Source organism: Ctenocephalides felis, unplaced genomic scaffold (assembly GCF_003426905.1).
Source record: "Ctenocephalides felis isolate EL2017-DRISC unplaced genomic scaffold, ASM342690v1 CF-g0.4_SCAFFOLD_01492, whole genome shotgun sequence".
Classification (NCBI taxonomy): domain Eukaryota; kingdom Metazoa; phylum Arthropoda; class Insecta; order Siphonaptera; family Pulicidae; genus Ctenocephalides; species Ctenocephalides felis.
The window spans coordinates 29,071,875-29,088,870 of NW_020537646.1; the positions used below are offsets into that span (position 1 = coordinate 29,071,875).

The window sequence follows — 16,996 nt, forward strand, 5'->3', positions numbered from 1 at the left end:
GGTATAAAATATAATATAATGCAGGGCGAAAGGTTTGAAACGATTTAAAATGTGTAGTTTCACAATAAAATAAATTGCTTGGTGTGGAACGGTTTATCACATAAAATAATGAGAAAGCGGTGTAATTTTGATTATTATGATATAAACTTGTCAATGATTAGCAAAACATTTTTTTTCCTGTCGAATAATATACGCAAACTGAAAACATTTGTGTAATAAATAATATATTACAAAATATATCAATGCTCTAAACATGCTATTTATCATATTGGAACTATTCAAAGTAATAACTAGAGGTGAGTAGAATTTTGTCTTAGAAACTTTCCGATATGCCTGAATTAGATAATCGACTTAATAAATAAGAGTTGAGTTTTAGCCAGTCTTAAAGAATTAGCGGTCAAATTTTTAGCTATTTAATTTGATCTAAATGAAATAAGCAAATCGGATTTTCTATTTAAAACATAAATTTGTCATTCAGAAAATTAAAAATATTGACTTGCCAGACCTCTCTTAAAACGGTGGAGACGCCTTGTACATTTGCGCCGTGCATAAATTTCTCGCTAAAACAATTTCCGAACACAAGGGGTAATGTACATATAAATTCTTCGAAATTAAGTAATAAATCCTTAGAAAAATGATAAATCTAACGACAACTACCGCATATAAAATGCACACATGTATGAAAAATAGCTGGTACTCGTCTATAATTCTTCTGTAAATTTCACTTCAACGCTATATTTTTTGTCGCTTCTTCCTAGGAGACAAATGTAAGTTTGGCCGCTAGAATGAATATATCACTGAAGAAAAGGAGGGCTTAAGCTTCAACAAGTAATAGCATTTAGCTAGTTGAGTTACATCCGCGGTTTCGCATCGTGATTTATGCGCCTTTATATTTCTTTAAGAGGAAGCTAAATACCTGAAGGAAAGAAAAGAAATCGAAAAGTTTAGAACATGCTGTGACAGAAATTGGAAATTGCTATATATCGAATGGCTAGAAAGCAAATTGTATATGCATGCTGCATTTTATGTTATTGAAAAGCACTAGTAACTGTTATTTATTGCAATATATATCGATAACTGAGATACATTAAGCATCTGGATATTGAGAGTAAAACCTTAATAAAATTTCAGTTGATCTAATTTTGGTAACAGAAGTATTGTTACTATATATCGATTTGAAGAATATAGTAGCACGTGTAAGTTATGCATTCAAATACCTTAATTTAATTGTATAACTCAACTTCTATTAAAGATAACATAACAATACAATATTTATGTGTAATTCACAATTTTACACATGAAACAACCATATGCTCGTATGCAAAACATCCCTACCCTCCTATCTTCCCCAACAATGGTGCGATTGAGATAATGCCAACGTTCTTTTCCGCGGTTCCGCATTGTACATTTTTTTCTTTCGGCTGACAAATCGCGCAGTGTTATGTTACAACACAAGCTCGCAAACATATATACACACCTAAGACCCCTTTCCCTGGTGATTCTGGCTCGCGATTTCTTTATTCCCTACACCACGGTGTTTTACCGAAGTCTCTGTCATTCGTATCGGGAAACCGAGAACGGTGTTTTGCATGCGCTCTTTTTCTACTTCTATCTCAATGCTCAAGTCGGTGAGTTATGATCACGAATACATCAGGCTTAGCTCGCGCGAAAAGATTGCGCGTTTACACGTATATTAGGTACATGTATATATACATATACACAGATATCAGTCGAGTCTGGATGCTCGGTATGGGCGTGTTTCTCGTCTCACAATTATGTATTTTATAACTTTTAGTCAAATTAGTTTCAAATCTTTTAGTTATTCATAATTTTTTCTAAAAAAATGTTTTTCTCTAATATGTTATTAAGTTTAATTTTTAAAATGAATTTTTGTTGAGTGTTTTTGTCCTGTGTTGCTGAATGATGACACGCATCTTGTGTCGAAACGTATAAATAAAAGTATTTACACTTTATACCTTTTTTATTTCGACGAATGGGCTGCTAGTTACTTTGAAATATATATATATATATATATATATATATATATATATATGATTTAGTTGTTAATTTTGATGTTGAGATATATGAGTAAGTTCTTGTGGGGCGATACATCAAAGAATAAAAAGCAAAGATTTATAAATTAATCTTTAATTCCAAACGTTTCGACATTCAATTTAATGTCATCAGTGGATATTAACGTTGGTAGGTTACATCTAGAGAAGTGTACACGACACTAGAAATTAGCACTAACATTTATACAACTAACTTGTCAACACCATGATTTTTTTGTAATTTTTTTGTATGATGTAAACAGAAAAATGATACTTTTATTTGGACAAAAATGTGAATAAAGTTAAGTAATTTCTGCCAACGACTTCTGTACTGTGCGTGTTCCGAGGCTTATTTCTTATTCTTCTTACATATTTCTTATATATATTATATATTTCTTATATATATATATATATATATATATATATTTATTTACATTAAATTCATGTTTACACTTACTCACTCACAAACTTTCTAAATTTGTTGGTGATATATGCAAAGACAAGGGCTAATTATCGGGCCTAACATCAATAGAACAACAATTATTTCTATTTTGGCTATAGTCCGAGCCTTCATCAAGATAAAATAAAAGTAAAAGTTTAGTCTAGAAACTAAAATATGTAAAAATAGAGTTTTCAAAATTTTATATAAGCAGTAGAAAATCACTTAAAATCAGCCTTTTCTAATATTAAAAAGGAAAAATAATAATAATCCATGTTACTGTACTATATTATGCTATACTTATCATTACAACGAATTTAATGCTTAATATTAAACATTAAACTGTTATATTTAAACAATACTTCACAATTTTACTAACATAATTTTCACAAAAATGTGAGTTTGCAAAATGTGTGATCTGTAACTAGCAAGAGAAAATACTAATAAAAAAATGTTCACCAAAATTCGACTATATGTGAAACTAGTTGCAATATTTTCTGCTCATTTTTTTTATTGTTTATTAAGTTTCAAAACACAATCCAAAAAGCAGATGTTTGTATCGTACTAAGGTCATTGTGTTTGTTAAGTCTCATAAACCTAGGAGCAAAGGCAATAATTACTACGTCTTTTGTATTAATTTTCCTCTAAATATAGTATAGTTGAATCAAAAAACTATATTATTTTTTAACGTATTGATGTATTATGTAAGCATAGTTTTAACTTGTTTGTAATGTTGAAAGTTTTATTTATGTGATTGTGGGTTGTTTTACGTCTTTTGTATTAATTTTCCTCTAAATATAGTATAGTTGAATCAAAAAACTATATTATTTTTTAACGTATTGATGTATTCTGTAAGCATAGTTTTAACTTGTTTGTAATGTTGAAAGTTTTATTTATGTGATTGTGGGTTGTTTTATTCAAGTTTGCCTAGTTTCACCAATATAAATTGACTCGTAATCTAATCAGTTAATTTGATTAATCAGATAGAAAAGACATTTAATGTTAAAAAGGTTATTTTCGTAAAACTGAAATAGTATAAGTGGTTATTCTGGAATTGTTAACATTATCAGAATTACAAACAAGTTTTTTCCAAGAAAAGTAGATTTTTTTAGTGTATGGTAAACAATTGACACTAGAGTAAATTTCACTTGCTTAATTTAAAAATAGGATAATATAATTAACTTGACCGATAGAAAATTACTCTCAAATATATCAACCGACAACATTTGGTCTCCAAATTCAATTAATTTTCTTTAAAATTAATTAATAAATATATTGATCATATTAACTCATCTACCTTTACTGACACTCAGGTGCCATTTGCTTGTCATATATTGCAAATTGTTGTACAAAAATGCTATAACGGTTGTATTCAATTTTTTTTTTATTATTACAAACTTATGTATTGAGTATTGCATACTCATTAGTTAGTCTAGAATATTTTGGTACCAGAGCACGATTAATATATTAATTAATATTAACACGACTGATAACTAAAATTAATATAAACCCAAGAATACTGATGTGGAATTAAATTATAAAAAAATATGATTAGTTCAACATATCATTTAACGTGAATTATGTAAATACGTATGTATATTGTAGCGTATACCAATTATAAGCAATAAAAAACAAATAAACTTCCCTTCGAATCATTTTATAACACAAACATATAAAAAGTGTCCGCGTTCCTCCTCCATAATATGATATAGGTATTAATAATTCAGTTCGCTTAAGTGTTAAGTGGTGTTATCAACTACCCCTGTACCCTCGACGGGCCAATTAAAAAGTGCTTTAAGATTATGAAGGGCCGAAACGAGATAACTAATTTGTTTTATATACGAGAGAAAGCGAGACTGATACAGTATTATATGATTTTGGAAAGATGAGGGTTTATTATTCGCTATGGTAATTTAAAAGTTCACGAGCACGTTCGGAATTAATTTTAATTAATATCGTTTAAATACTGCTAGATATTAACATGTTATTTAATAAAAAAGACACATTATTATCAACCTAGTTTACTACAACATTTATTATACAGAAAATATAATTTTGAATGAAATAACATTTTATGCTTCTACTTGTATGTTACTTTATTTCACTATTTCATTTTTTTACTTCACGGTTATGCAAAATTCAAGAAAATACCTCGATATTTTCATTCATTTATAGATAAGTATTTAAGTGATAAGGTGTGTTAAATATTTAAGATATACAAATATAGAGAATTTTCATATAATGTAATTACAGGTTTTTATCATAATACATTTCTGCTCAGAAATAAATTAAACAAATTTATGCAATGTCAAAATTCTCATCACTTCTCATCATTTCAGTTCAACTATTTTTGTAACAAAGTTAACTATTGGCAAATTTGTGAAAATATGGATAAAATATAATATTTTCTACGATCTCCAAGAATTTCTACGATTATTTTTAACATGTTTTAAATGTAGACATAGTATGAATAAGTAAATTTTGCAAAAAAAACTATGTATTTTAAATTGTCATAAATATTCTCAAAAGTTAAAAGATTTCACTAAATCCTTCAAAAAAGTGTCGCAATAATATCGTTTCTCAACAAATACTGAATACGTATATATTTTATTTAAAATAAGAAATAAAAATCATATTTGCAGATTATCAAATAATAAGAAGCATAAATACACAACCAATATCGAGTTAAATTAATTCACACAAAATATTAATATATCAGAATACTATAAAAAACAATATCAAGATCAAAAAATTATTCTAAAACAGTGCATAAAAAAGTTTATACGTACCTAGAACTTTTAATATGGGCTCTGAAAAAATACAATGTGAAATAGAATAATGAATTTAAAAATAAATTATAATTTATAATATTTAGCCCAACAAAAATGCTTTGAAATGTAGCTGACAAATATAACATGCGAGGATTTTAATTGTTTAGGTTATACCAAAAGCAATATGTACAGAAACACATATTAAGAAATAACAAAATATGAATGTAAATATTTCATAATGTAGATCAAGGAAAAAGAATAAATGATGTTAAATAAAAATTTACAAAAAGAACATATTTTTCCACCCAATAATATTTAGCAATAATATGAGAGTAGGTATATAAATACATTCATAAGTTCATTGGGATTTTTTTTTATTTATTGTTTTTATTACCCTAATATTTACTAAGGATAGCAATACTAATTTATAAAATAATTATGACGTAGTTACTAAGAAGTGTTTATTCGTATAAGAATGGCATGTAGCCAAATGATGTAAAATCTAGAGTAAATAAAAAAAAATCATAAGAAGTTATTCATCAAATTAAGTAAATACTAAATCATCATTCTCAAAGCAACTATAAAGTAAGTAAATCTTATTACGAAACTTTAGCTAGCTGAAAAATAAAGATATTCTATATTTTGATGATTTAATTGCATATCGATATGAGAATATGGATCCTACAAAAAAATATTGTTTGAGGATGGAGGTGATTCAAACCCGTTCGGAATAGTCCATTGTATTTTGATTTGATAGCTATACCAAAGATTTGGACATTGAGAATATTAAAAAAGTTAAATTATCTTTCACTTGTAATAAATACTTAGAAAAAGAAGCGACTCGAAATACAAGGAACACTAGCCTAATTAATTAAATGACTTATTTGTGAATATGGCGAATGATTAAGAGTTACAGCCACATCTCCTTTTTTCGAAATTGCTAGTGATTTTGTAGTTATAGTCCTAACATAATATAACAATTTAAATTTAAATTAGTTCCATCTAATGCCCTTCTGGCACAATCACTAGTTTATTTTATGCCTGCTATTTTTATATTATATACATATTATATTGTAGTCCATATTATTAATTATTTTATTACACAATTATATGATGTCAAAAAAAATTGAAGCATAAAGGTTTAAATATTCTACTTTTTATCATTCATTACAATACAATTTTTAAGAATTTCTAATTATCCAATTAACAATGATAATTATTACAAATTTATGAAATTTACTAGACTGTTAATCCGGCAGCGGCGTTGTCGTAATTACACCCGGATCTAGTATTCCGGGCAAGTATCTATTGTACATGTACGCAAACAGCTTTTCCGTTGCTCTGTGCGAAATTGTGTGAGTGCGGTGGCATTAAAAGTTAACTTTTCAATTATCGTCGTAAGTCATTTCGAACTAATTGCTATTTGCACAACCGCTTTACTGAATTGGGTAACGAGACCGAGTTTTAAACTTTGTAACGTTACAAAAAAGTTACATAATATAGGTACAAATACGAGTACGTTTGTACGTAGCTTTGATGTGTGTTCGAGGATTTCAGACGAGCTAAATTATTATGAATTTTGTTGTACTTTGCATGTTTTATGTTTGCTAATTATGATTATAATTAAGGTAGATAATTGTGAAATATCTATTAACAAATTATTGAAGTAAAACTTCTTTAGGCGCGACTAGGGTGTAAGTCTGTGAGAATGCAACGGATTTCGATGAGATCACTTCTACACGGGTCGATTGTGATTAGTCGTCGTGTCGCGTGAATAGAGAACTGTCGTTGTACCGGGAACAGGGTAAAATATTATTCTGATATAGGCATTTTTAATTAAATCAAGATTTGTATTACCATGTAATCAGCAAAGATAAATAAACATTTATCAAGACAAGGAAATCAGCATAAATAAATAAACATTTTAAAATTACATGGTAGTACAAATCTTGATTTAATAAAAAATGCCTATATCAAAAGAATATTTTACCCTGTTCCCCGTAAATAATTATAATGAAAATAATAAATCAAATGAAACATTTATGCCGTGTACTAAACATAAGTTTATTGAAATAATTTCTATATTATTCGTAGTTTTTATAAATTTTTGAAGTTATTAAAATGGAAAATATTTTTTAGGTAAGACAGATATTGCAGCTGCTCAAAGAATGAGATTATATCGCCAGCGAAAAAGTAAACAAAAAATAAAAGCAGTCAATGAATGTATGTTAATTTTAATTACATGAAGTTCTTCAAGCGTTGTTTAACATAATCCACTGTATAAACGAATATTATAGAATTTATTAATCAGCAGTTGCTTAATTTCTCTTATGAAGATACAAGTCGTAAATGTTAATTACAATGACAAACCGATCATGTCGTATTTGAAGTATACTTTAATTACATTATTGTTTTCAAATGTTATAAATATTTTCAATGCTATTATAAATATATAATTTATAATTATACAAATGTGTATAATGGTCGACACTAATAAATGTGTACATTACGAGTGTTACCATGTTAATAAACATTATTCAAAATTGCTATATGATGTATTTATTTCTAACTTAAATGCTATCTCGTACAATATGAAAAAAGTTTTACTTCAATTGCGTGTGAAACTTACGCGCACTCTTTATTTTTAAGTTTTTATCGCTGGTGAAAAATAATAGGGGCAACACTAGTTTATTTTTAATAGATGTTATTTGTTGTAAATTGTGAAAGCAAAAGAGATACTTCACATGGTTCTGACATAAACATTTAAGTAAGAAACAACAGTTGTGAAATTATTTTTACATTTTTCAGTATAGGAATACCTAAAGCAATCATCCATCTTTATTTCATCAAATCAGATCTCAAGATATATAAATTAGAACAAAAAACTGTTACAACCAGCTCCTAGGTTTCTTACATTTCTGACGAAATACATGACATGTAACCACCCATTTCTCAGGACTATGATTAAAATATCTTATATACATATTCATATATGCGCACTAGAACCGCGTTTCTATGCACATTGCTTTTGTATTTCCTTCCCTAATCAAACATTGCACACGCCTATTCGCACAAATACTGCATATTATTTGCAGTTCAACATAGATCAGTAATCAAATAAACATGTTTTAGTCCGTGTGTTTGCTGATTTTGACCAATTTCGAATATGAAATATGAACTTTAATGTAAAGTACGCCATTATTATTATTAATTCTGTTTAACAACAGATGCATAACAGATGCATTATATGGAGATAAATAGATGGGATGAAACTAATATAATGCACTATGCAATTTGCATTAAAAATGGATTTCAAATTGCTTCGATGTTGTTTTTTAACTTTCGAAGGAGAAGTTTATGTTTTTGCCAAAAACCCGATTTGCTAATTTTATGTTTTCTCGACGGTTTAAGTCATTAGAAACCGAATTTGGAAAAAGTATATGTGTGTGTATGTGAGTCGATTTCGGACCTTGCGTCGACGTTTTCTCAAAAATGACGTGAACCCCTGTGGATCACTTTAAAAATCACTCAAAATCACAAAACAAACGTTCACAATTTAAAGTAAATAGCATACTTCTTTTTGCTGTTAATTAATATTTCTACTAATTAACTTCTAATTAATTTGATTAAATTTCTAGAGTAATTTATTGTAATCTTCTAAAAATCGAAATAAAATATTTTTGCATATCTTTACGTTTGAAAGGTTTCTGACGTCAAAAAAAAATCATGTGCGTGCAAGTGTGTGTGCGTGTATGTACGGAAACATTTTTTTGTCGTCGTTTTCGGGAGTATGGTTCAACCGATTAAAAAATGCACTCGATTCCTACTTATGGAAATTAGTGCTTATTAGTTTTTGAGAAAGATCGGTTCAGCTGTTTCCGAAATGCAATGCAAAAATTACAGAAGACGAAAATTAAGTTTTTGCGAGAAAAAAGTATCCTATTTGAATGATTCAAAAAGCATTTAATTCGTAATGATGAGAAGTGGCTGTGACTTGTTTTTGGCAAGAGCACGCCAAACTGTTTCAGAGACAAGGATCTAAAAGTGTTTAAGAAAATAAAGACAAAGAATTTATTTATTTCAATTTTTTTCCATTTTCAAATTTTGTTTAAAGATCAAAAATAATTTGTTTTAAATTTCTGTTTTAACTATAATTATAAAGCTCACTTATATACTTGAAATAAACATTTTTAATTTTGCATTTTACTTTATCCAATTCTTAGAAATATGATATAGTTCCTCCATTTTAACTTCGTGTGATAAGTCTTGTTTATTCACAATTTAAACATATATGAATGACGTCATCTTAATAATTTATAAGCTCTTATATATTGCATTTAAAATATTATTCGTATTATAGACAGTATTTATAATAATCTATTTTAAATCATCTAATATTCCTCGAATAATAATTCATTACGGTGCGGCAATTTGCCTTAAAGCACGATGCCATGCACCACTAGTACCTCTTCTATTCAAATTATTCAAATCGGTTAATCTGTATTCTCAAAATCGAAGACAAAAATTTGTATCCGAACACACACACACGAACATACAGGTACATCGAGTTTTTTCTAAGATATGCCAAAATATTCAGAAACCTTTGAAACGTAAAAATATATAAAAATTTTCATTTTCGATTTATTTGCGATTACTAAAACTTATCAAACGAAAAGTTAATAACAAAAGCGAGTTTCTTTCACCATATTTTCAGGTAACGTACATTTTGTTAACTCTAATTTATTTATTGCTTGTGTTAAAGCATAGACAATTAGCATTAATATAAAAAATAATATATATTTATATTTATATATATATGCGTGTGTTTGTGTGCGTATGTGTGTCATGAATATGTTCCCAATTTCAAATAACTAAAGATAATTTAGTCTTTTGATTATATAACAATAACTAAACAGCAAACGTAGTTGTTAAAAGGAGTTAAAATAATAATTTTTGTTAACTAACTTCCCGTAGAGTAAGCTATACTAATCGCAAAAAAATTGAAAATGAAAATTTGTGCATATCTTTTTTGGTTCAAAAGTTTTTGAGTATTATGGCATATGTTAGAAAAAATTGATGTATGTATGTGTGTATGTGTGTATGTATGTTTGGATACAATTTTTTGTCCACGATTTTTCACTTTTCACGATTCACTTTTTTTTAATTTTTGAAAATATACAAAGTTTCATACTTTAAATATTAATTTTAAATTTATCATTCATTTTAAAAATTTCAGTATATTTTATATGCGTTGTTCTAATCGTAAGAAATATATCCTTAGATGGATTCATTTCGCATCTCTTGTTAACGTAAACATTTTTATGCAATAAGATTGTTACTATATAATATATGAGCGATAAAATATATATTACATAATTTATTTGAAAATATTTAAAACAATTGTTATTAATCATTATTTTTGATTACTGATTTTTTTTCTCGAATATTTAATTTTCTCGAGGCACGAAGCCATAAACTACTAGTTTTATAATAGTTTAAATATTTTAATAATATTTTTTTAAAAGCGAACAAAATACGCACCTAAGCATATCACATAAAATAATAAAAATTCTTCGTATTACACCCATTAATTATCTTCATGAATATGCTTCATTAGACAGCATTACATGCAAAATGATCATTAAAGTGACAACTCCGTTTTTTTTTCCTCTTGCGAATATTATAAATTCTACGAGTGGCGTATTGTACCGAGAGCGACATAGAAGCGTTTCTATGTGTCCGTCCGCATGTCTATTTGTCTCGAGGCAATAATATCTCCTGTGCTGGCAGTCACTAGTGCTAAATTCAAAGAGCTCTTGTATTTTCGCCAAGCATAGAGAAACTAATACGCCACGTACTATATGAGAATTTCTGTGCAAATAACACCGAAAATATCATATCATTACCTCGGTATAATGTCTGACTTGAATACACGTTATATTGGATATGAAAGAAAGATTTTATGTAGTTGTGAATACAGGATTGACAATTAAATGCGACGGTATTAATTTACACAATTATACACAAACATATATATATATATATATATATATATATAATATATCAGGGTAGAGCGGGGCACAAAAGTCCAATTTAACTTTGAGCAATTATATCGTAAAAACCAATCCAATTAATAAATACATAAATAATTACATAAATAATACATAACAAACACACAACTATGTATATGGCCATTCTCAGTAAAATTCACAGCTAATTCATCGTTGAAAAAATTTTTTTGTTGTTTTACAAAAATTTGCTACTTTTTACCCAATAGGCAATATAAAATGGGACAGGTCCAATGTCTTATTTATAATTTTAAAGGAATTTCACTAAATAATAGCTATATTTTGTACCCAATACAAAATATAAACAGAAATTACAATTAAAATTAGAATTATTATATAAATTGAAATTATATTTTTTTTCAAAAGCAATTATTTTGTTAAAACAAGCAGAAAGTTCTTTGAATCATTCAAATCGGACGCTTAGTTTCCTCAAAAACTTTTTTTGCATATTTAGCTCTGTATCGCCGAAACAACTGGACCTGTCTTTGCCAAAAACTAATCACCCCTTCTCCCTGTCACTACAAATTGAATGTTTTTTGGATAATTCAAATCGGATGTTCCAATCTTTCAAAAACTTGATTTCTAGTTTCTGTACTCTTTACTCTGTATCTTCAAAACGGCTAGACCTGCCTCTGCCAAGAACTAATCAGCACATCTCCCTATCAATAGGAATGGAATGTTTTTTGAACCATTCATATCGGTTGATCCGTGCACCCGAAAACGTGGACGAAAAATTGTGTCCATACTTACATACACACACACATTCATTTTTTCTGAGGTATGCCAAAATGTTCAGAATCCTTCAAAACGTCGAGAAAAGTAAAAATTTTCAATTTCGATTTTTGGACGATTACAATAACTTACCCTACGGAAAGTTAATAACACTGTATATAACCTTGATCTGGTATTTTATCAGGAATAATAGTCAGCAGAGCTGGAATAACTATTTGTTCAATTTATCCCTTTTTTGTTAACTATTTTCTATTGTTTACATTTTTGCCAGGGTAAAGATTTAGTAAGTCATTTTTACCCAAGTAGAGATTATGTAGAAAAATTTGATTCTAACTTAAAACTAGCATCATATTTTATAAACCAATTAAACAACGTATACTTAATAATAAACAACAGTGCTCACAACCAAAAAGACTAATATCATAAGAAAATAATTTTGTCATAGATTTTTAAACATTGCCGTTTATCTCCCAATAGCATTATTGTAAGAATCAAGGTGATTGCCAGTTATATATCCTTATTCCTCTGCTTTTAAATATTGTTGTTGAAAAAATGTTTTTTTTTGGCTTTTAAATATTGGTGGTAGACCTTTTTACCCGCTCTACCTCAAAGTAGATTTTCTCAGTTATTTTTGTTAGTCATATGGTGCAATTAATCCAAATTACAAAGTTGCTCTAGAGTTTTCTAATAAAATCATATTACTTCAAAAGGAATTTATTGTTTTTTGCATCCACATTTGGTAAGTACAAACAAGTTTAGTTGAATTTCAATTAGGTAAATAATGTGCCAGGGTGCCATAACTTTAAGAAAAAAGGATACTCCAGTCTTACATAAATATATTAGTTTTAAGAGCAGAACTATTTGAAAAAAAGCATGTCAGAAAGTGCAGTAATATTCTGCTTAATTAATAATATATAGATGTATCAGATATTGCCTTGCAACATAATATAAATTGTCATGCATTTTAAAAAGTTTAGCAAATGATTTGAAGTTAATTCATAGGTGTTGCTATTCAATATTAAAAAAAATCAAATTAATGTTATAAAGGATATTGTTTACGATATTCTGAATTTATTAAAATATTAGAACTAAAATTCGTTCAAAGCATTTGACAAATAATCAAATAAATTTAAATATAAATTAACTAAATAATAATGTTCCTGAAACCTGTCCTAACTTGACCCACTTCACCTTACACTCCGTGTTCGAAAAATTCAATTAAACGTTTGGGAGTGAGTAAAATTAATCTGTTTGCATTTAAGCAAAACCCTCTAGACCGGTCATTGTTTTTATGCGCCGATTATCATAGCTAATTGATAAAAATGGGCCACAAACCAAAATACAGTTTATCGGTCGAACAGGCGATCGAGCGCGCCGAGAATTTGTGTATTTATGATTTGGTGTCAAACTCATAAATATTCATTTCGCTGGTAAAACGCCAGAAATAAATAGCCTGACACGCGCAAGTATTAGAATGGCCAATCAATTTTGATGAATATATTTGCGTCATAAATTTCCTATCAAGCACAACTATTAATATTCATTGATCATTCAGAAATATAATAATCAAATGAACGGCTTGACTCTCATATATTTTATTTGCTACTTTTTTCGATCATTTTTAATTTGCTGGCATTCGGTAATTCAGTCTGGAAATGGGAAAGCTGGAAAAAAAATTATAAAGTGCAATAATCGACCAAAAATGAGAATATAGGGCGAAGAGCATTTTGATAAATGCGATTTTGAATCGGATAGAAAACTATACATATATATAATACGCTCATATAGGTTTATGAGCGAATAGTAGGTATGCCTTTCACTCTTCAATACAAAATAGTTCCTTCGATTAGCTTTAAGAAGATAAATAATATGAATAATTATTAACTATTAATGCGCTGGTACAATTTCCAGGAGATTGAAAACAAAGTCACAAAACGTGAAAATATATCAGAAGTTTGGCAATTATAATTATTTTGAATATTGAAGTTGAACGACCTAAATCAATTATTGTATACTCATTCGATATAAATTTATAATTTATAAACTTTTACAATTAGTAGGTACATATATTTTACAAATTGATACATTTTTATTATCCATTACAAAACTATTATTAACTTTCCATAGGGCAAGTTATAGCAATCGCAAAAAAATCGAAAATGAAAATTTTCGCAAATGTATAAATTATCACTGATTATAATTCCATATAATGAAAACAGTTTGGTAAATCAAAATATAAACAAATATATAAATTAAGAAAATAAATAGTAAATAAATTATTAATTAGTAATACCGGAGCTCTATTAATAAAATTTGGATATTTATGTCCTCAAAATTAGATGAAATGTTTAATAAACAGTGTTAGTAGTACATTGCTGAATTTTAGGGATTATATGAGTAAAAGACCTATATAAACGTGATAGATTTTATAATGTCAACTAAGAATGGATATTAGCTGAAAATCAATCTGTCTTCACATAATATAGCATAATATAATAAAACAGTCGAATAATTAAAATTAGAAACAATAACGTATAGTCTTTTACACTATTTAGTACTCAAAATATAAAATAATTTCTGTAATCAGATGATATGCAGGTTTACAGTGGATAAAATATGTACAATATCTCAAGAAAGGATTTTAGATTGAATACTTTCTTTTTATATTTTTTACATCCAAATTACAGGTTTCAGTAGTCATTTTATCAAGTCGCTCAAGACTTGATAAATAATTATGTTTTGATCATAATCAATGAATAACAATTAAAATTGAAAAAAAATGACTTGTCAATAATTTCAATTTTATTGATTTTTTTAGAAAATACTATTCACTAATCACAAATTACAGAATATATTATAGAATGAGATATTATACATCTTCTCTGACAACGAATAATTATTAAAAATTTAAAAATATGACCGTTGATGTCAATAATTTCAATTTTATTAAATTTTTGAAAAACTTTTCACTGATTACAAATTATAGGTAACATAAAATGCTTGAAATCCCAGTATGTTCTGATGCAAATTGCTAATGTATGTTTCTTTCTTTTATATTCACAATTAATCTCATAATATCATGATCAATGAATAACCATTACAATTAAAAAATATCACTCTTGATGTCAATAATTTTAATTTTATTAACTTTTTTAAGAAATTTTAAACGAAATTTCAGTATGTAGTATACTGGCATATCGCTAATGTATGTTTCTATCTCAAACCATTCTATTCCTTGATATTCCATGTTGTTCAATATGCGTCTTTCATAAAAATAATTAAAACTACAACATTACCTTCAAAGATATTAAAGATCAAACAAGCTCTATATAAAACCTGAAAGAATCCATTATAACAAACGCATTAGTAAAACAAGGAAAATCAGTCAGATCCCTGTGGCTGACAAGAAATTTAATCACTATCCATTACATTATAACTAAACCTTGGTTGGTAGGAATAAAAAAATACCGAAGGAAGCAATCGCATTAAAGTCTGGCCTGCCCTATAGTGCAAGAACCGATGCACATGTGTCCGAACGGTGAAAAACATGCCGAGAAAATTGAAAAAAACAGAGAAAACTGTTACGATTTTTTGTCGCCGGCGGACGCTATCAAGGAAATGCATTTCGGATTCGTAATACAGGGTTGGACAATTCAATTGAACGAGTTTAAATAACTGATTTATTATATTAATTCAATTTAAGTTATTACATTTAAAAATTTCGTACATATATTTTAAATATTTTGTAGTTCGTAGCTTTTGTATGATTATCCTATAATTCCAAAAATATTGAATAATTTCTTTTGAAACTAATTAAAGGTATAATTTGCACTTCTATTAAATGCATTTTTATTTGTTTTGGATAGAGTAGAATGGGGCACAAAGATCCGTTTTACTTTGATCATTTATTTTGTGAAAACTAAATCACAATCTATAATAAGTAATTACATCAATCAAAAAATATTCAAATAAATGTTTTTAAATAAAAAAATAAGTTTATTTTATAACAAAAAAAATTGCAAAGACAAAATTTGTAAAATTACAACTACAAAATCCAATTTCTGAAGTTATTATTCACTGCATTTCAAATATAGTATAAATTATTAATGATTATAATTCTATATAATTACAGCAGATTGGTGCATGCAAATATAAACAAATATTTGAATTAAGAAAATAAATAGTGAACAAATTAGTAATTAGTAATACCAAAGCCCTATTAATAAAATATGGATATTTATGTCCTCGAAATTAGTTGGAATATTCTATAAACAATGTTAGTAATACAATGCAAAATTTTAGCGATTACATGAGTGAAAAAGACTTATACAAATGTAATATTCTTTATAATATATAGTAATAATAGATAGTAGCTGCTCTAATATCAATCTATAATATAATAAAACAGTCCAATACTTAAAATTAGAAATAGCAAAGTATAGTAATATTAGGGGAAAGTCCCGTAACGCCGGACGGCACCAAGCACCGAACACTCTATTTAACACGTATTATTTAAGCAACTATAAATCTTTTCATTTCAAAATACAAGTGAATGGGGCATGGAGGGCACACAGGCCACCCCACATGTAGCCACCGTTACCCCAGTGCTAACGGTGACTACATATCCCCATTATTCGTATTTCCTAGTCAAAAAATGAAAATCTTATGATGAATCCAGCAAAAAATCCAGCCAAAAGGGTGGATAGATAGTGATTTTTTTTTACAATATCTGAGAAAATTTGTCATAGACATGTGAGACAAACATTCCAAAGTGTGGAGATGGCTACATATGTGATCAATGCAGGTTATTTTGAAATGTACGGTACTAGGTGCCACTGTTTAAAATTATATTTTTTGATACCAAAGTTTGATTGATAGTATTAATTATTTTTTAGCAAAGATTGCGGTTTTGTTAATTTAGTTTCAAACTTAGTT

At 27.7% G+C, this 16,996-nt stretch overlaps 1 protein-coding gene across 3 annotated transcripts in view; it reads right to left on the reverse strand.

Annotated features, from left to right (window-relative positions):
- LOC113370200 (lachesin-like) overlaps positions 1 to 16,996 on the reverse strand; it is a 102,283-nt gene that overhangs the window by 52,264 nt on the left and 33,023 nt on the right. For all 3 annotated transcript variants that reach the window (XR_003366556.1, XM_026610874.1, XM_026610875.1), the window contains one exon: positions 5,280 to 5,300. Coding sequence is in view for 2 of the 3 variants with exons in the window: in XM_026610874.1 (XP_026466659.1) it covers positions 5,280 to 5,300 (21 nt within the window). In the remaining variant the exon portion in view is untranslated. The remainder of the gene's footprint in view (positions 1 to 5,279; positions 5,301 to 16,996) is intronic.